Source organism: Cherax quadricarinatus, chromosome 43 (genome assembly GCF_038502225.1).
Source record: "Cherax quadricarinatus isolate ZL_2023a chromosome 43, ASM3850222v1, whole genome shotgun sequence".
Classification (NCBI taxonomy): Eukaryota; Metazoa; Arthropoda; class Malacostraca; order Decapoda; family Parastacidae; genus Cherax; species Cherax quadricarinatus.
In genome coordinates, this window is record NC_091334.1 from 12162105 (window position 1) to 12184260 (window position 22156).

A 22156-nucleotide genomic window follows, 5' to 3' on the forward strand; every position below is an offset into this window, starting at 1 on the left:
GAGAATGTACAGAGAACTTTCATGGCATGTATAAGAACATGAGAAAGAAGGAACACTGCAGCAGGCCTACTGACCCATGTAAAGCAGGTCCATGTCACCCTCTGGCTTAGACCAATGACCCACCTAGTCAGGTCACTTCCACTTAAGGAAAGAGCACAGCATCAGACCTAGTAGCACAAGCTAGTCAGGTCCAACTCACACCCACTCATTTACATGTATTTAACTTATTTTTAAAACTACACGACGTTTTCGCTTCTATGACTGTAGTCGGGGGTTTGTTCCACTCATCCATAACACTATTACCAAACCAGTGCTTTCCTATATCCTTCCTGAATCTGAATTTTTCCAATTTGAAACCATTACTGCGAGTCCTGTCTTGGCTGGAAATTTTCAGCACACTATTTACACCCTCTTTATTTATTCTTGTTTTCCATTTATACACCTTAATCATGTCCCCCCTAATTCTATGCCTTTCTAGAGAGTGCAGATTCAGGGCCCTCAGTCTATCCTCATAGGGAAGATTTCTAATACATGGGATCAACCTTGTCATCCTCCTCTGTACGTTTTCCAGTGCATTTATATCCATTCTGTAATACAGTGACCAGAACTATGCAGCATAATCTAAATGAGGCCTAACCAAGGATATATAGAGTTGAAGAACAACCTGAGGACTTCTACTATTTATACTTCTTGATATGAAGCCAAGGATTCTGTTAGCTTTATTATGAACACTAATGCACTGTTGTCTTGGTTTTAGATTACTGCTAACGAACTCCTAAATCCTTTTTGCAGTCAGTAATCTTAAGATCTACATTATTTAGTTTATGTGTGGCATGGTTATTTTCCTGTCCAACATTTAGAACTTTGCATTTGTCTATATTAAACTGCATCTGCCACTTCTCTGACCATTGCATGTCTATTCAAATCATCCTGGAGTGCTCTAATGTCCTCATTAGAATGAACTGGATGGCCTATATTGGTGTCATCAGCAAATTTGCTTGTGCTGCTATTTATTCCCTCATCTATGTCCTTTATGTAAATTGTGAACAACAGGCCCAACACTGATCCCTGCAGAACACCGCTTGTGACGTGCCCCCATTCTGATTTCTCCCTATTTATGCAAACTCTCTGCTGCCTATTTGTCAACCATGCCTCTACCCAGGAAAAAATTTATCTTATTCCATGTGCCTTAAGTTTCCTCAATAGCCTCTGGTGTGGAACTCTATCGAAAGCCTTACTGAAGTCCATATACACAATATCATTCATTACCATGATCTACCTCCTCAAACACCTTAGTGAAAAAAGTTAGTAAATTCGTAAGACAGGAACGCCCCTTTGTAAAACCGTGTTGAGATTCATTAATCAATTTATGCCTTTCAAGATGGCTATGAATTTTTTGGCAATTGCCAAAACAATTGATTCCATAAATTTTCCCACTATGGAGGTAAGGCTTATTGGTCTATAGTTCGAAGCTAAGGACCTGTCACCTGCCTTGTAAATAGGTATTACATTTGCCATTTTCCACTTATCAGGCACTATGCCAGTTTGTAGTGATATGTTGAAAAGATCAACCAAAGGTTTCGTAAGTTCCTCTTTCCATTCCTTTAAAACTTTCACAAACAATTCATCAGGACCTGGGGATTTGTTAGGTTTTAATTTCTCTCTCTGTCTGAGGACCATGTCACTAGCTACCCCAATCGTGCATAGTTTATTATGGTCCTGTTCTACACAATTTATTATTTCTGGAATTTCACTAGTATCTTCCTGGGTAAAATCTGAGAGGAAGTAAGTACGTATTGAAAATTTCACACATATCCGTATCACCACTGTCAGTGATCTGACCTGAGTTACTCTTAAGTGGGCCTATCTTGTCCCTAATCTTACTTCTGTATACCTGAAGCACCTAAATTACTGAGAATGGTTGAAGTCCCTTGATTTGTACTCCCTGGAATGCAGGCAAGAAAGATACATGATAATATACACCTGGAAAATCCTAGTGGGACTAGTCCCAAATTTGCACATGAAAAACACTCCCTACAAAAGCAAAAGACTGGGCAGGAGATGCAACATCCCCCCCAATGAAAAGCAGGGGTGCCACGAGTAAACTAAGAGACAACACAATAAGTGTCGTGGGCCCCAAGACTGTTCAACTGCCTCCCAATCAACATAAGGAGGATTACAAATAGACCCTTAGCTGTCTTCAAGAAGGCACTGGACAAGCACCTAAAGTCAGTCAGTACCTGACCAGCCAGGCTGTGGTTCAGATGTCGGTTTGTATTTGGCCAACAGTAACAGCCTGGTTGATCAGGCTTTGATCCACCAAGAGGCCTGGTCACAGACCGGGCTGCAGAGGGGCACTGATCCCCGAAACCCTCTCCAGATATCTCCCAAATTAGTTTACCAACCTTTGTAATTTTTCTTTTGAATCCTCAAAAGAGCTGTCACTGGCAAAAAGTTCGGTAACTGTGACAACTCCTTCCCCGTACAGATGCAATATTTACTGTAAAAAAATAAAATAAAAAACTATTGCACACACAATCCAGTGCTGTACATACAGTTCACATGCATAATAAACATTGACAATGAGGTAGCTGAAAGTGCATTACTTTTATTTACCTTTTGCGGTAGATGGACAAGATTGCCCCGACTCTGAATAACTTTTATTCCTAGTCAAAGGAACCATGAAACTCCACTTGCTACTTGTAGACTGCTAGGGAGATGGATGGATAGAGGCAGTAACAGGTTTGAAATATGTATCCAAGGAAATAAGTCACTGTCTGACTTTTTTTTGGGGTTATCCTAGGTTCTCTACACATATGCTGCTATGTATGATAATCTATGTAACTGTGTTTGTGTATACTGGAATAAACTTACTTACTTACTTAATCCAACGACTGTCTGCCGGATCGATACTGCTGCCTTATAATTTCTCTAAAAGTGCTGAAGTGTTCATACGAGGGATCCATATTAGTGTTGCACACTGAATGATTGGTTGCACGTTCATAAGCGATTTTTTTTTTTTTTTTTTTTTGGAAGGCCACCCTTACATCTGACAGCCAAGTACATGCTCCTGATGTTATTCTGCTCATATGTGCACTTCAGGAGATACATCTGTTTAATGTTTATTCTTTAGTTTCCTGTTTTGCCTCATTCAATCAGATGTTTTTCTCCTTGCAGTAATTTATTTCAGTCATTATAGCTATCATTATTCTGTCAAAATCTAAAATGTCATATAGTATTCTACACTTAGATTCACAAAACTTTATTTATTTAGTTTTCTCATGACTTCACAGACATTCTTGTTTCATCATAATTGTATATTATACTTATTAAGTATCTACATAATAAATAAACTAAGTTGCTGCAGCTATAATACTGACACCTTCACACACATACTGTATTACCCTCTTACATTCTACATTTAACAACTTCCCATTTATCAAAACTAATTCACACTTCTGTATGACCTTGTTCCTTACATTTGTCAACAATTTCAGTTTTGACACACATTTAATTTCATGCCCACATCATAAAAACCCACCATTATGGTTACCATTCTAGCTAATACTATTCCAATGCTATTTGTCCTTGCTCTCCTTTAAAAAGGTGAGGTAATTAATTTAAACTACCATATGCTGTCCAACAAGTAAACTGTATATTAATTTTAAAAATTAATAATAGAGAAGTATGTCACCCACTGCAAATATGCAGTATTTACTAAAAATTATTTTCCATTTTTTTTTGTCCTATATTTAAATCCTCAAAAAATACATCATACAAGTTTTATCCAGAATTTCTCAGAAACTTTCAAAAATATTTACTCATGATTAACATATTCCTTTTACTGAAATACCTGCACTTTGACCATCAAACATTTAATGAAATAATGTAGTTATTTATTTGGTATCTTACATTTTTTCTGGGTTGATAAACACTTGTTGTCCAGGTTTCTTAGAAACTTACCCTGTGGTACTGTGAATATTCCTAAATCCATGCATATTTTTTTTTTTAATATACTGTAACTCATACTGACAGTTTTTTAATATATTTAAATGCTTATCATTCTCCCTAAAATTTCTATTTAAAATGTCATTTGTACTGCATTTAATATATTATGATCATAAACATTAATTTCAACTGAATCTTATATTAACCTATTCAACTGCTACCTCCCCACTGTAATCTAAACCACTTTATATACAAAAATTGTTTACACTGAAATGTTCTACAAAACTTTAACCAATAAGCTGTCTGTGATGTGCTAGTACATCCACAAGAACAATGTCTGTGATGTACTAATATATCCACAAGATCAATGTCTGTGATGTACTAATATATCTATCCACAAGATAAATGTCTGTTTGTACTAGTATACATATTTCACAGCTCCCTTAAAATTGCCACGAGTAGCAAATATTGGCCTAAATACAAGGATGGGTCTGCACATGAAGTGTGCATTGTATAAGAAAAATTCCTGCCCCTCACAGAGCATGATGGGAACAGCTAATCTCTGACTCTGTATCTGAGTTAAAATAGCAACACTAGGGCATTTTCTAGGGTGGTTTTCATAGTTTTATTCACCATTTCTTTGTGCTGATCATTAGGATGGAAGCCATAGAGAAACTGATAAGTTTTACTACATTGGTTGAAGACCGGAAGCAACCTAAAACTGGCAATAAATGTTTTATTTAGGGTGATTTACCGGGGAAAGGGTGGGGCCCTTTATGGGTTTTCTACTACATACTTTTCAATTATTAAGATGGCTTAACCCTTTGACTGTTTTGGCAGTATATATATGTCTTACGAGCCAGTTTTGGATGTATATATACATGTACTCAATAATTCTAGTGGCTTCAAATCAAGCAGGAGAAAGCTGGTAGGCCCACATGTGAGAGAATGGGTCTGTGTGGTCAGTGTGCACCGTATAAAAAAAAATCCTGCAGCACGCAGTGCATGAGAGAAAAAAAATTAAGGTGTTTTTGGATTAAAACGCTGACTTTGAGGTGTATTTTCGTATAGTATTTATGGTTGTATTCTCATTTCCATGGTCTCATTTGATATATTACAGAAATAGTGGTGAGTTTGATTAGTTTCACAACGAAAACGACCCTAAAATTGAGCTCAAAGTAGCAGAAATGTTTGATTTTTACCAATGTTCAAGAGTAAACAAATCACACCACACGTCCAATACATGTCAACTGGGGAGTCTAATATTCTTTCACTAGTGCACTGATATTATTTATACCATTTTTACAATAATGCAGTAGTCTGCATAGCAGTAAATCTTCTATTTTTTGTGAGAATAAAAAATCAAAATAGAAAGCAAAAGTAACATAAGAGAGGCCTGGAGACGTGACTAATGAACAGAGGATATGTTATTTTAGTGCCAAGAATGTCTGCATTGTTTATTCTGGACCCTATTTTGAAATTGGCATCTTTTTTAATTTGCATAAAATTGGCCTAATTGCCAATTTCTGACCACTTTACTGGGTGGTTAACATCAGTAAATGGGCAGTTTCTTGTACTCAATTGATAGAAAAAACGGAGTTCTAAAGAAATTGCTATGAGTTTGGTCGACTGAAACAATGGAATTGGTCGAAAATAGGGCTCAAAGTCAGCGAAATCGCTGATGCGTATATATCACTGAGATTGCTAACTTTGCGGGAGCGTAATTCCACAAGTTTTCGATCAAATTTCGTACTTGTGGTGTCATTAGCATCAGAAAAAGATTCTCTATCATTTCGTAAGAAAATATAATTTTTTTCAAATATTTTGCGACATAGAATGACAGTTTCAGAAAGGGGCTTGCGACAGTCAAAGGGTTAAGCTATGACCAAGCATTCTTGGTCATGGTTTACTAGCCGAGAAATAGGAAAAAGTATTATTACTGTTATAACTTTTATTACATTTATGGGTGAAGTGCTAAACCTGGGGTAATGGAAGGCATTCAGAATTGATTCAAGGAATTGGAGTGCTGGTTCAATTCCTTAAATCAAGAGCCCCTCACCAGCATCAAAGAACCTCCAATGAGGGGTAGGGTGAGACAATGGATTCCAAATGAAGATCAAGTGTTAATACAGAGAGGCCTAGTACCGAATTGACAATACAATTCTTGGGAAAAAAATTTGATATGATGTATAATTTTTTTTTATAGCCAAATGTACATTTTCTATTTTCATAATATTTCTCACAAATTGAGGATTTAATTTTTCTATTTGAACTCTTTGAGGAATTATATGTTAGATTCTATCTACAAATTATAGGCTGGGAACAGACACAAAACACATGCACACCCATACATACATTGGGGTACAGACAAGGGAAGAGACTGAAGTTGCAGATTTCACTCAGAAAGAACTGGGAGTGAGTATAGTGCCCAAGATAACACCAGAAGCACATATCAGTTAAATAACCTCTGCAACCAATGCTCATTTAGCAAATTTAAGAGTAGCCATTAGGAACCTCAACAGTCATTCTGGGCTCATTATACAGCATATATTAGGCCCATCTTGGAGTATGCAGCCCCAATATGGAACCCCCACCTGAAGAAGCATGTTAAAAAACTGGAGAAAGTGCAAATGTACAAGACTTGTTTCTGAGCTAAGGGGCATGAGCTACAGGAGAACATAACAACAACATACAATATACTCAGGGAAACTGATACAGTAGAGAGAGAGAGAGGCTGTTGGAAAGGCAAGAAATGGGAACTCAGGGATACCATTTGAAGTTAAAGGCACAGACAAGCCAGAGGTATGTTAGGAAGTATTTCTTTAGTCTCAGAGTGGTCTGGAATTAGAATGATCTTGGCGAAGAAGTGGTGGAGGGAGGCTCCATACACAGTTTCAAGAGCAGCATGATAAAGTCCATAAAGCTAAGAGCAAGTGATTCTAAAGAATGACAAGTTAAGAGGCAGGGCGAGGATCTGAGAATCAACCCCTGCAACCACCAACAGACGAGTACAATTAGGCAAATGTGCACCTCCCCCCCCCCCACACACACACAACCCTACACACACACACCCCTACACCTAGACAAACCCCCCACACTCTCACACACACACACATATATCTTCTTCTTTCAAGAAACTGGCCGTATCCCACTGAAAAGGATGGCCCAAAAAGAAAAGCGAAAGTTTCTCTTTTTAACTTTAGTAATATACAGGAGAAGGGGCTACTAGCTTCTTGCTCCCAACATTTTAGTTGCCTCTTATGACACACATGGCTTACGGAGGAAGAATTCTGTTCCACTTCCTCATGGAGATAAGAGGAAATAAACAAGGACAAGAACTAGTAAGAAAAATAGAAGAAAACCCAGAGGGTGTGTGTATATATATGCTTGTACATGCATGTGTAGTGTGACCTAAGTGTAAGTAGAAGTAGCAAGACATACCTGAAGCCTTGTATGTTTATGAGACAAAAAGACACCAATAATCCTACCATCATGTAAAACAAATACAGGCTTCCGTTTTATACGCACTTGGCAGGATGGTAGTAACTCCCTGACACACACACATACATATATATATGTCCTGCCAAGCGAGTGTAAAATGGAAGCCTGTCATTGTTTTACATGATGGAAGGATTGCTAGTGTTTTTTTTCTGTCTCATAAACATGCAAGATTTCAGGTACGTCTTGCTACTTCTACTTACACTTATGTCACAGTACACATGCATGTACAAACATATATAAACACACCCCTCTGGGCTTTCTTCTATTTTCTTACTAGTTCTTATTTATTTCCTCTTATCTCCATGGGAAAGTAGAACAAAATTCTTCCTCCATAAGCCATGTGTGTTGTAAGAGGTGACCAACATGCTAGGAGCAATGGGCTAGTAACCCCTTCTCCGGTATATATTACTCAAGTTAAAAAGAGAAACTTTGTTTTTCTTTTTGGGCCACCCTGCCTTGGTGAGATACAGCTGGTTTGTTGAAAAAAGGTGCAGCTACCCTACAGGTAGGTACTTACAAATACTCCAAAAGTAATTACACACTTGCAGTAAAAACTACTACTGCATTTACCTCTACAATTATCATTTAAAGTAAAATAATGAGGTTGCTAAAATTAATATCCAGGTTAGTTATTTTCAGTTCTAACACAAGGACCAAAGAATAGTTGGAGACAGTTCATATTCTTGTATGTAGAATCACCTTAAAAATATAGTACGTACTGTATACGTACATAGTTTCCTAAGTTGGTATGACAAGCAGACAATGAAGTCAGCTTAATGAGGAGAAATTCTGTACTCTTAAAAAAAATATATGCACTTGCTAAACTAATGGAGGTATGATACTGCCAAAACTGAGGCACATTTCTTGATTTAGAGTCTTCTCTTTTTAAGGCTTTTATCCTCTAGTGTCTCTCTCTTTCTCTTAAAATCCTCATCACTTCTCTTAGCCGAAGACTCTCGGGTTTCCCGTCTGAGAGACTTCTGAGGTGTTTCTTCAGCCCGTGCCAGCATTTGTGTGTTGAGGAATTCCTGTTATAAAAGAAGTCAATACAGTGATGCAATAAAAATGCAGTGAAAAAGTCTTTAATATGTAAGATGGTAATTAGTTTAACTAAGATAAATGATGCCCACTTAAGCATACTAAAGAGCAACACCATATTATTTTTTTAATTTGTTGGCAGTCTCCCATCAAGGTTGAGTAGCCCCTCCCCCCCCCCCCCCAAAAAAAAAAAGAAATGCATTCACCATCATTCATTCAATCACTGTCTTGGAAAGTGTGCTGGTATCACTATTTTATATGACTCTCCAAATGCAACATTCCCAATTCTCTGTTTCCACTTCCAGGCTCTAGCCAGGTTAACCAGTTTCCTTGAATCCTTTCATGTTGCACTGCATACACTCCAAAAGCAAATCAAGCATTAAAAACCGCTTGTCATCCCCTTACTTCGATCCTACAGGATCACACAGGCCTGCTGGTTGCTTTAGCCTCTAGCTCTCGAAACCTTCTGTATGCCCTCCTCTGAATCATTTCTGGCACGACCCCTACCTCTCCTTCCTTTCACCCCAAATTTATACAACTTTTTTGTCATCCTATACCTCTTCATTTTTCTAAATACCCAAACCACCTGAACAACTCATTTTCAGCCCTCTTGAATTATATCCTTGATGACCTCACACAGCCATGTAATTTCTATACTCTGAAGTCTCTGCATAATGTTCATACCAGACATTGGTATCATACATGACATCTCAACTGAATCCTAGCTTTCTCCTAGTTGCAATGTTCGAAGTATATACCTTACACCCATATAAAAAAAAATGTTGGCACTTCTCTACTCTAGCACATTGCCTTATTGCTCCATAAACTTTTTTTTTTTTTACACTGATGCCTTTATACACCATGCACCTTTTTTCCTCTCATCTCTTCTATGGTTCACCTCATCTTTTATAGACCCATCTGTCAACATGTCCATTCCTAAATAATCTACATACACTTGCTTCATGTTCATAGAGGGGTAACGGCTATATCAGATCATTATCCAGTTGTAGCTACAACTAGAGTAAGAGGTAGATGGGACAAAGGAAATCGCAACAGTAAGAGGTGAAAGTTTATAAACTAAGGGAGGAGGAAGTCAGGGAGAGATATAAGCAAGACTAGTGCAAGTATGGGAAGTGAAGGGGGAAGGGTTGAAAAGGGATGGGATAGTTCTAGAAATACAATATTAGAATATGGGGGCAGAAGTTTGTGGCTATATGAGGGTGGGTGCAGGAGGAAAGAGGAGTGACTGGTGGAATGATGAGGTACAGGCTGCAATAAAAGAGAAAAAGGTAGCTTATGAGAGGTTTTTTACAAAGCAGAAGTGATATAAGAAGAGCAGAGTATATGGAGAGTAAAAGAAAGGTGAAGAGAGTGGTGAGAGAGTGCAAAAGGAGAGCAAATGATAAGAGTGGGAGAGGCATTGTCAAGAAATTTTGCTGGCAATAAGAAAAAATTTGGAGTGAGATGAACAAGCTAACAAAGCCTAAGGAACAAAAGGATTTGTCAGTTAAAATCAGAGTAGAGGAGTTAGTAGATGGGGAACTGGAGGTATTGGGTAGATGGTGGGAGTATTTTGAGGAACTTTTAAATGTCGATGAAGAAAGGGAGGCAGTAATTTCATGCACTGGCTAGGGAGGTAAAACATCTTTTAGGAGTGAAGAGGAGCAAGATGCGAGTGTGAGGGAGGTGCATGAGGTATTACATAGAATGAAAGGGGGTAAAGCAGCTGGAACTGATGGGATCATGACAGAAATGTTAAAAGCAGGGGCAGATATAGTGTTGGAGTGGTTGGTATTTTTGTTTAATACATGTATGTAGGTAGTAGGTTGACAGACAGCAACCAGTCAGGGAGGTACTACCGTCCTGCCAAGTGAGCGTAAAATGAAAGCCTGTACTTGTTTTACATGATGGTAGGATTGCTGTTGTCTGTTTCCTGTCTCATAAACATGCAAGATTTCAGGTACGTCTTGCTACTTCTCCTTACACTTAGGACACTACACATATACGTATGTACAAGCATATATATACACACCCCTCTGGGTTTTCTTCTATTTTCTTTCTAGTTCTTATTCTTGTTTATTACCTCTTATCTCCATGGGGAAGTGGAACAGAATTCTTCCTCCGTAAGCCATGCATGTTGTAAGAGGCGACTAAAATACTGGGAGCAAAGGGTTAGTAACCTCTTCTCCTGTATATATTACTAAATGTAAAAGGAGAAACATTTGTTTTTCCTTTTGGGCCACCCCGCCTCGGTGGGATACGGCCGGTATGTTGAAAGAAGAAGAAATGTATGAAAGAGGGGAAGGTACCTAGGGATTGGCAGAGTGTGTGTATAGTTCCTTCATATAAAGGGAAGGGTGACAAGAGAGAGTGTAAAAATTATAAGGGAATAAGTTCACCGAGTATACCAGGAAAAGTGTACGGTAGGGTTATTATTGAAAGAATTAGAGGTAAGACAGAGAGTAGGATTGCAGATGAGCAAGGATGCTTTAGAGTGGGTAGGGGATATGTAGATCAAATGTTTACACTGAAGCATATATGTGAGCAGTATTTAGATGAAAGTAGGTAACTTTTCATTGCATTTATGGATTTAGAAAAGGCAGATGATAGAGTACACAGAGGAGCAATGTGGCAGATGTTGCAAGTATATGGAATAGGTGGTAAGTTACTAAATGCTGTAAAGCTTTTATGAATATAGTGAGGCTCAGGTTAGGGTGTGTAGAAGAGAGGGAGATTACTTCCCGGTAAAAGTAGGTCTTAGACAGAGATGTGAAATGTCACCATGGTTGTTTAATATATTTATAGATGGAGTTGTAAAAGAAGTAAATGCTAGGGTGTTTGGGAGAGGGGTGGGATTAAATTACGGGGAATCAAAAACAAAATGGGAGTTGACACAGTTACTTTTTGCTGATGATACTGTGCATAAGGGAGATTCTAAAAAAAAGCTGCAAAGGTTAGTGGATGAGTTTGGGAGGGTGTGTAAAGGCAGAAAGTTGAAAGTGAACATAGATAAGAGTAAGGTGATGAGGGTGTCAAATGATTTAGATAAAGAAAAATTGGATATCACATTGGAGAGAGGGAGTATGGAAGAAGTTAATGTTACCAGATATTTGGGAGTTGACGTGTCAGTAGAGTGGTTTATGAAGGATGAGGTTAACCATAGAACTGATGAATGAAAAAAGGTGAGTGGTGCATTAAGGTATATCTCTTCTTTCAACAAAATGGCCGTATCCCACCGAGGCAGGGTGGCCCAAAAAGATAAACAAAAGTTTATCTTTTTAAATTTAGTAATTTATACAGAAGGGGTTACTAGCCCCTTGCTCCTGGCATTTTAGTCGCCTCTTACAACATGCATAGCTTATGGAAGAAGAATTCTGTTTCACTTCCCCATGGAGATAAGAAGAAATAAACAAGAACAAGAACTAGAAAGAAAATAGAAGAAAACCCAAAGGGGAGTGTATATATATGCTTGTACATGTATGTGTAGTGTGACCTAAGTGTAAGTAGAAGTAGCAAGATGTACCTGTAATCTTGCATGTTTATGAGACAGGAAAATGGACACCAGCAATCCTACCATCATGTAAAACAATTACAGGCTTTCATTTTACACTCACTTGGCAGGACGGTAGTACCTCCCTGGGCGGTTGCTGTCTACCAACCTACTAATTAAGGTATATGTGGAGACAAAAAAACATTATCTATGGAGGCAAAGAAAGGAATGTATGCAAGTACAGTGGTACCAACTCTCTTATATGGGAGTGAAGCGTGGGTTGTGAATGCTGCAGCGAGGAGGTGGATGGAGGCAGAGGAGATGTCCTGTTTAACCCGTAAACAGTCCAAACGTATATATACGTTTTTTCAACATTTGAAAGTATATGTAAAAAAAGTAATCTTTTTGTTTTTCTACATTTGAAAATGTGTAAAAAAACTTAGATCTACTTTTGTAGCACAACACATGTGAACGTAGATCTGCTTGGACCGTTTACGGGTTAAGGGCAATGTATGGTGCAAATATTATGCAGAAAATTCTGTGTGTGGAAATTAGGAGGTGTGGAGTTAATAAAAGTATTAGTCAGAGGGCTGAAGAGGGGTTGTTGAGGTGGTTTGGTCATTTAGAGAGAATGGATCAAAGTAGAATGACATGGAGAGCATATACATCCATAGGGGAAGGAAGGTGGGCTAGGGGTCGCCCTCAAAAAGGTTGGAGGGAGGGGGAAAGGAGGTTTTGTGGGTGAGAGGCTTGGACTTCAGCAAGCGTGTGTGAGCATGTTAGATAGGAGTGGATGAAGACGAATGGTTTTTGGGATCTGACAAACTGTTGGAGTGTGAGCAGGGTAATATTTAGTGAAGGGATTCACTGGCAAGACAGTGATGGAGTGAATGATGATGAAAGTTTTTCTTTTTCGGGCCACCCTGCCTTGGTGGGAATCCACCGATGTGTTAATAAAATAAAATAAAAATTCAGGGAAACCGGTTACTTTTATACAGCCGGACTTGAGTACTGGAAATGGGAAGTACAATGCCTGCACTTTAAAGGAGGGGTTTGGGATATTGGCAGTTTGGAGGGATATGTTATATTTCTTTATACGTATATGCTTCAAGACTGTTGTATCTGGGCATCTCTGCAAAAACAGTGATTATGTGTGAGTGAGGTGAAAGTGTTGAATGATGAAAGTATTTTCTTTTTGAGGATTTTCTTTCTTTTTGGGTCACCCTGCCTCGGTGGGAGACGGCCAACTTGTTGAAAAAAAAACTATTGCTTATATTAAAAGGAGTAATTATATAGTAAATGAATGTAAAACTACTAATAATCAGTGGGGGAATATAAACTTGTACTGTATTTATGTCCTAGATACCCAGGAAAAGAATGAATTTCAGAGTTTTTCCTTTGTGAAATTTTGTTTTAACTATTCCATATACAGAAATGATTAGCAATTATCTTCTTTTTTCCTTCAACACACTGGCTGAATCCCACCAAGGCAATTATATTTAAAAAAAAAAAAGTACATATCCATCAATAACTGTATGCACACAAACTGATTTATAAAATTGTCATGGAGGACAATGTTAGTTTCCTTATGCATTCAATATTACAAAATCAAGACCTGATTTGAAAGAATTTTTGGATCCATTGTAATTTGCCAATTAATGAGATTAAAATACACTTTATATAGCATAGAACACATGGAAAGGTCAAACAATTATTGTTGGCTTTCCTCTCAACTGATCGAGTTACAAATTATGTAGTTCCAAAATCTATTAAGAAAATGTCACCAATTGATTTTTGCCAAAATTCTACTTGTTTATTTTGTTATAAAGTAACCTTGAATGCAAAACTTGACTACAATCTCAGTGAAAATTTGCCTATCATATTTCTTTAAAATGTTATATCTTAATAAGCCATACATACTTAGGAATGAAACACATAACTTTCATGGCCAAATCCCCAATACAAGTACCATCCGACTTACGACCGAGCTTGGCTCCGACCAACTGGTCGTATGTCAAAATGGACGCAAGTCAAACCTTTGAAAATTTCCGACATACTGGGTAGGGCATAATGTCAAACCTTTGCTATATAAACATAATACTGTAATGTACAATTATTATTTCATTCTTTTTACCATAATTTACTTCTATTGATACATTTTAATCATTTATGTACTGTATATTATGTATACATCGTAGTGAACTACAGGTCTCCCTCAACATTCGCGAGGGTTAGGGGATCAAGAGCCTCGCGAATGTTGAAAAACCGTGAATGTTTGGTGCCCCAATATATTGTAGGGAAATATATTACAATACTGCTTCCTTAACTTGTTGAACCATGAATAATAATAAAATACATGAAAAAGTCGTAAATTGTACTAAATATATACATGTTATGCTTTAATAATGTATGTTATTTAATAACATGTATGTTAATAACATGTATGTTATTAAATACCACAGACTCCACCACTGTCTCCACCAATGCCTCCACCACTGCGAGTCCCTCCGACCCCCCACAACTGGCAGCCAGCCCTCCCACCACTCAGTGTGGTGAGTGTTTTGTTTGTTCATTATTTGCTATTAAACTACAGAATAAATAATGTAAACCCATTCATGACTGCATATTGGAATGGCTATTAGGAAAGGTATTAGACGGTGACATCATGTGTTTACTCTTGAACGCAGCAAAGAATCGAACATTTCTGCTATTGCTAATAACAACAATAGTAATAATAATAATAATAATAATAATAATAATAATAATAATAATAATAATAAATACGATATAATTGAAGAAGGAAATTGTACAAAAATACGAGGGAGTGGTTGACACATCGTCAGTGTGACTTTGTTTATGCTGGAGTGAACATTAGTCTCCCTGCTCTTCCAAACATTTCACAATAATTCAGCGGTTGAGGCAGTGGTATTTAATAACATATATGTTATAAATAATAATAGTACATGTTATTATTAATAACACGTATTATTATTAACGTGTATTTAATAACATATATGTTATAAATAATAATAGTACATATTATTAATAACATGTATTATTATTAACATGTATGTTATTAAGATCGATACCATGCCTAACCCTTCTAGGGTAGGGTAGGTGCCTGAGCCAGAGCCTTTAGCTCATAAGACTGTCATTCCCATTTGCCCCCTTGGGGCGGGGATGGCAGACCAGAGAGGCCTAGCTTGTGGCTAGGCCTGGGGACAGTTGGTCCCAAAGATGAGGAGGTACTTGTGCCTCCTCCCATGGGAGACTTAGGTCTCATACACTCCCTAAAGAGGGAGCCAAGGCCGGGCCACCACTTGGAAAAGGCCCGGGCCGGGAGAATACCGGCTAATCTTTAATAATAATAATAAATAAATGTTATTAAATACCATTGCCTCTACCACTCCAGTCACACTCAATCTACAAGCACCAAACACAATGAATTATTGTGAAATGTTTGGAAGAGCAGGGAGACTAATGTTCACTCCAGCGTAAACAAAGTCACACTGACGATGTGTCAACCACTCCCTCGTATTTTTGTACAATTTCCTTCTTCAATTATATCATATTTATTATTATTATTATTACTATTGTTATTATTAGCTGTAGCAGAAATGTTTAATTCTTTGCAGTGTTCAAGAGTAAACACATGATGTCACCGTCTAATACCTTTCCTAACAGCCATTCCAATATGCAGTCATGAATGGGTTTACATTATTTATTCTGTAGTTTAATAGCAAATAATGAACAAACAAAACACTCACCACACTGAGTGGTGGGAGGGCTGGCTGCCAGTTGTGGGGGTCAGAGGGAGGTAGTAGGGACTCGCAGGTGGCGGGAAACTTAAATATGATTTGGCGGCTGGGAATTTGGTGGCTGGGAATTTGGCGGTTGGGAATTCGTGAATGTGTGAAGCCCGTGAAAGTTGAAAACGTGAATGTTGAGGGAGACCTGTATATTGTAAATTTTACATCTCATACAGTATCGTATGTTACTGTTATCTTTAAGTATTGTCGACAAGTGGAATGGGAGAATACCACTGGTAGTGTCATCCTGCCAGAATGTCCTATAACCTATGCCCTAAGTAAAGAGAAACAACTCTGGAACGTGTGTAATATGTATTCGGCTGGCTGGCTGGCTGGCTGGCTGGCTAGCAGGCTGCCTGACTGACTGACTGAATTTGGATCTCTCTCCATCTGTATCTGTCTATCTGTCTGTTTGTCTCTCTCTCTCTCACCTAGCAGGCTGCCTGACTGACTGACTGAATTTGGATCTCTCTCCAACTGTATCTGTCTGTCTGTCTCTCTCTCTCTCTCACAGGTACACATAAGTGAAGTTATCATACATAGTGTAAATTACCTAGGATAACCCCCAAAATCCAGACAAAGTGCTATACAGTGGATCTGTGCTCCAGTGCCCTAAATTAATAATAATATTAATAATTATTATTACATATTATTATTACAGTAATACATATGTACTAATATTAATAATAATATTATTATTAAACTATAATACAATATAGTGCTTACTCATTACTTACCTTAACCCTTAAACTGTCCAAACAGATCTATGTTCACATGCGTAGTGCTCCAAAATTAGATCTACGTTTTTTTACATACTTTCAAATATAACAAAAAAAAGTAGATCAAAGTTTTTTTTACACGTTTTCAAATGTAAAAAACAAAAAGATCTACATTTTTTTACATACTTTCAAATGTTGAAAAAACGCAGATCTACGTTTGGACAGTTTAGGCGTTAAAATATCTGTAGTCTTAATGTAGAGTGAGAGGTGAGTAAACAAGATTAAATGAATAAACGAGAGAGAGAATGAGTGTAGAAGGTTCGCGAGTTTTGTAAACAAACTTGTTGTTGGTACCAGCCCGGACACAAATGTTCACTCTGTCAAGCCGACTGGAAAAACATCTCATAATTATGTTAATTTATATGTTACAAAGCGTGTTTATTATATAATTTTGAAAAAAAAAATCATAGATGGATTAAGCAAAATGACTATATTAACGTTTTATATACATTTAATGTGCATCAGAGTGATTATTATTGTGTTATTATCATTATTAATATGGCATCTTCAAGACCAATAACACACTCTTAATGAATTTAATGTGTACCTACATGCCAGCACAGGTGCAAGATGTGGAGTTTAAAGTAGTTAAGTTCATATTTTATTCATTCTAGAGCGTATATCAGGTTTTTATGTTATTTACATATATTGTTTATTATGTCATATTAGATGAATTGTGATAGATAAATAAGCTATATAGCGATATTAGCATCATATTGAAGATGTGACAACTCTGCTTCATGTGTAATACCTGTTGGTTTATGAGCGGCTCTGAGACAGAGAGACAAGCAGACAGAAAGACACACACACACACAGGTAGACAGACAGACACACAGGTAGAGAGAATAACAGACACACACAGAAAAACAAAGACAGATAAACAGAGACAGATACAGGCAGACAGATACAGACAGATTTATGTGCAACAGTGAAAACAAATAGTGTGTGTTCGAGAGTAAGAGCCTTTCTTGCCGTCTTGCCACAATCTCCAGTGCAAAATTCAGACTTCCTCTTAGGGACCATGGTGAAATTTACTGTCCAGTTAGTACAGTTAATACAATATGATGCTGCTGATAGGACAGGGTAACTCAAATTGATGCTGCCTGCATGGCGCATTGCCGCCGCATTTTTTTTTTTTTTTTTTTTTTTTAACAAGTTGGCCATCTCCCACCGAGGCAGGGTGACCCAAAATGAAAGAAAATCCCCAAAAAGAAAATACTTTCATCATCATTCAACACTTTCACCTCACTCATATATAATCGCTGTTTTTGCAGAGGTGCTCAGAAAACAACAGTTTAAAAGCATATACATATAAAGATACACAACATATCCCTCCAAACTGCCAATATCCCGAACCCCTCCTTTAGAGTGCAGGCATTGTACTTCCCATTTCCAAGACTCAAGTCCGGCTAAATATTACCCTAAATATTACCCTGCTCACACTCCAACAGATCGTCAGGTCCCAAATACCATTCATCTCCATTTACTCCTATTGAACACGCTCACGCACGCCTGCTGGAAGTCCAAGCCCCTCGCCCACAAAACCTCCCTTACCCCTTCCTTCCAACCTTTTCGAGGACGACCCCTACCCCTCCTTCCTTCCCCTACAGATTTAAATGCTCTCCGTGTCATTCTACTTTGATCCAGTCTCTCTAAATGACCAAACCACCTCAACAACTGCTCTTCAGCCCTCTGACTAATACTTTTATTAACTCCACACCTTCTCCTAATTTCCACACTCAAAATTTTCTGCATAATACTTACACCACACATTGCCCTTAGACAAGACATCTCCACTGCCTCCAACCGCCTCCTCGCTGCTGCATTTGCAACCCAAGCTTCACACCCATATATGAGTGTTGGTACTACTATACTTTAATACATTCCCTTCTTTGCCTCCATAGATAACGTTTTTTGACTCCACATATACCTCAATGCACCACTCACCTTTTTTTCCTCATCAATTCTATGATTAACCTCATCCTTCATAAATCCATCTGCCAACATGTCAACTCCCAAGTACGTATCTGAAAACATTCACTTCTTCCATACTCCTCCCCAATTTGATATCCAATTTTTCTTTATCTAAATCATTTGATACCCTCATCACCTTACTCTTTTCTCTGTTCACTTTCAACTTTCTACCTTTACACACACTCCCAAACTCGTCCACTAACCTTTGCAGTTTTTCTTTAGAATCTCCCATAAGCACAGTATCATCAGCAAAATGTAACTGTGTCAATTCTCATTTTGTATTTGATTCCCCATAATTTAATCCCACCCCTCTCCTGAACACCCTAGCATTTACTGCTTTTACAACCCCATGTATAAATATATTAACCCTTTGACTGTCGCGGCCGTATATATACGTCTTACGAGGTACCGTGTTTGACGTATATATACTCTCAAATTCTAGCGGCTTCAAATCAAGCAGGAGAAAGCTGGTAGGCCCACATGTGAAAGAATGGGTCTGTGTGGTCAGTGTGCACCATATAAAAAAAATCCTGGAGCACGCAATGCATAATGAGAAAAAAAAAAAACTCTTGACCGTTTTTTTTTAATTAAAATGCCGACTTTGTGGTCTATTTTCGTATAGTATTTATGGTTGTATTCTTGTTTTCTTGGTCTCATTTGATAGAATGGAAAACATATTATAGAAATAGAGGTGATTTTCATTGATTTTACTATAAAAAGAACCTTGAAAAGGAGCTCAAAGTAGGGGAAATGTTTGATTTTTGCCAATGTTCAAAAGTAAACAAATGATGCCATTGTCCAATAAATGTCCAACTAGCCATTCTAATATGCAGTCATGAATGGGTTGATGTTATTTATACAATTATTACAGTATTGCAGTAGTCTGCATAATAGTAAGTCTTCTATTTTTTGTTTGAATAAAAATTCAAAACAGAAAGCAAGAGTAATATCAGAGGGGCCTGGAGACATGACTGATGAGCAAAGAAAATGTTATTTTAGAGCCAGGAATGTCTGCATTGTTCATTCTGGACCTTATTTTGAAATTGTCATATTTTTTAGTTTTCGTGAAATTGGCCAAATTGCAAATTTCTGACCACATTATTAGGTAGTTGAAATCGGTAAATGGGCAGTTTCTTGTACTCAATCGATAGAAAAAATGGAGTTCTAAAGAAATAGCTATGAGTTTGGGCGACTGGAACAATGGAATTAGCCAAAAATAGGGCTCAAAGTGGGCGAAATCGCTGATTTGTAAAGAGCACCGAGGTCACTAACTTCGCGAGAGCATAATTCCGTCAGTTTTCCATCAAATTTCGTTTTTTTGGTGTCATTACAATCGGGAAAAGATTCTCTATCATTTCATAAGAAAAAATAATTTTTTTTTTTTTTTAAATTTTGCGACACCAGGAGACACCTCAGGATTGGGGGTTGCGACAGTCAAAGGGTTAAACAACCATGGTGACATTACACATCCCTGTCTAAGACCTACTTTTACAGGGAAGTAGTCTCCCTCTCTTCTACACACCCTAACCTGAGCCTCACTATCCTCATAAGAACTCTTTACAGCATTTAGTAATTTACCACCTGTTTGTAATAAAGTTGGTAGAATTACCGACAATATGTAAAGTAAAAGGACACAAGTGCAACTAATGTGACATTTTATTGTGGCAACGTTTCGCTCTCCAGGAGCTTTATCAAGCCATTACAGTGTAATGGCTTGATAAAGCTCCTGGAGAGCGAAACGTTGCCACAATAAAATGTCACATTAGTTGCACTTGTGTCCTTTTAATTTACCACCTATTCCATATACTTGCAACATCTGCCACATTGCTCCCCTATCCACTATCTGCGAGTATCATCAAACATTGTGGTATGTATCAGCCGGCCCAGCCCAGCTGCCAGACGTACAGTCGTAAGTCGAGTGGACGTATGTCGAGCAGGTCGTAAGTCAGATGGTAGGTATATTTCTAACCTAAGATATGTGTCTAATACCAATTAGAAAAAAATACATACTGTTTATACATGACAATGCTCACAGGGAAATAATGAATTTCACAGGTTATAATTCTTGCTTAGTGTGAATAATATGACTTGCATGTACACAGAAATGATTAACAAATGTGACACCAACATCACATTTTTGGAGGTGGAGCAGAGTGCATTATCATTTCCTATTAATTAGGAAATTTCATAGTTGTATAAATTTCAACGCATGTTGACTCAATAGTTTATTTTTCAATGTGTCATATATGAACTTTAATTATATATAATCTATTAATTTAACAAATATAGTATTATATCAGTGAGGGAGTATGGTGAAGTAAATGTATTTAGATATTTGGAAGTGGATATGTCAGCAGACAGTCCTATGAAAGATTATGTAAGCCATAGAACAGATAAGGGCAAAATAAGGTGGGTGGTGTATGGAGGTATCTGTCTATTTATAGAAGCAACAAAAGGGAATGTACCAGAGTATAGTGGCACTAACACTTTCACATGGGTGAGGCATGGGTTTTCAACACTGCAGCAAGGAGGTTACAGACAGTGAAGAGGCGGGTCAACCAAGGGAGTAATTCAGAGGGGCTGAAAAGGGGATGTTGAGGTGGATGAGCTAGGGGAGTCATCCCAGGAATGAATGGAGGGATTGGGTAAAGGAGGCTTGGAGTTTTAGGGGCTTGAGACTCCAGAAGGCTTGTGTAAGCACTGTTTAAACAAGAGTGAATGGAGACAAGTGTTTATTAATGTAGGTGCTGTTGAAGTGAGACCAAGGTAATATTTATGAAGGGATTCAGGGAAAACCAGTTAGGTGGACTTGAGGTGGGAAGGTCAGGGCCCTCACTCTGAAGAAACGCTGAGGATGTAGTGGTGGGGTAATCTGAAGTGTCAGCACACTAGTGGCAAGGCAGAGATTACATTATGGTGAGTGTCTTTCCTTCTTTGGGTCACCTTGTCTTGGTTGGAGATGGCTAATGAATTATAAAAAAAAAATAAAAGTTTTTAATGACAATATTCACTGAAACTAAGGACTGTTTTAAGCTCTTACCTCAATAGTAGAAACACCATCCCGCATCATCTGCTCAGCCATCTGATACACATTATGGTCACAAGTATTGTACATCTTAGCATTGAGGAACATGAGCATTACATCACGTTGAAATTCTGCTGTAGTGCGTATTACCCCACTTTCTATATTGCGCTTCACCTTTTGAAGATCCATTGGCCTTAAATATAAACATAAATATTGTTAAAATATCTTAAAAGACTTGCATCAAAAACTACTTTTTATCAGTGAAAGTCTAAATGCAGCATTTATTAATGTTAACCCACTGCTTACCTGTAAACAACAGAATGGTATCCTGGAGCCTGGTCATCAGTGATGGGTCGCAAAAATATAGAAGCAAATTTGTGTGCAGCTATTTCATTCCATAAAATCATAATGGGCTTCTTCCATGATCTATAGGCACGTTCATTTTCAGAGTCATCTCTGAAAATAAAATTACAAAACATGCATTGGTCACATGAATATATAAATCCTATAAGCATTCTATAATTGAAAGCAGTGTCAAGTGTCACAAAGAATCAGGCTCATTGTTCAATGAGTATTCCTACACATTTTAAAA

The 22156-nt window shown here is 37.7% G+C and overlaps 1 protein-coding gene across 2 annotated transcripts in view; it reads right to left on the bottom strand.

Annotated features, from left to right (window-relative positions):
* Positions 1-2983: 2983 nt before the first annotated feature.
* Positions 2984-22156, bottom strand: part of LOC128694267 (bromodomain-containing protein 8) — a 142086-nt gene continuing 122913 nt past the window's right edge. For both annotated transcript variants that reach the window (XM_070093577.1, XM_070093576.1), the window contains exons 15-17: positions 21871-22020; positions 21580-21757; positions 2984-8477 (exon numbers count right to left, since the gene is read on the bottom strand). In XM_070093577.1, the coding sequence (XP_069949678.1) occupies positions 8319-8477; positions 21580-21757; positions 21871-22020 (487 nt within the window). In that variant the 3' untranslated portion in view covers positions 2984-8318. The remainder of the gene's footprint in view (positions 8478-21579; positions 21758-21870; positions 22021-22156) is intronic.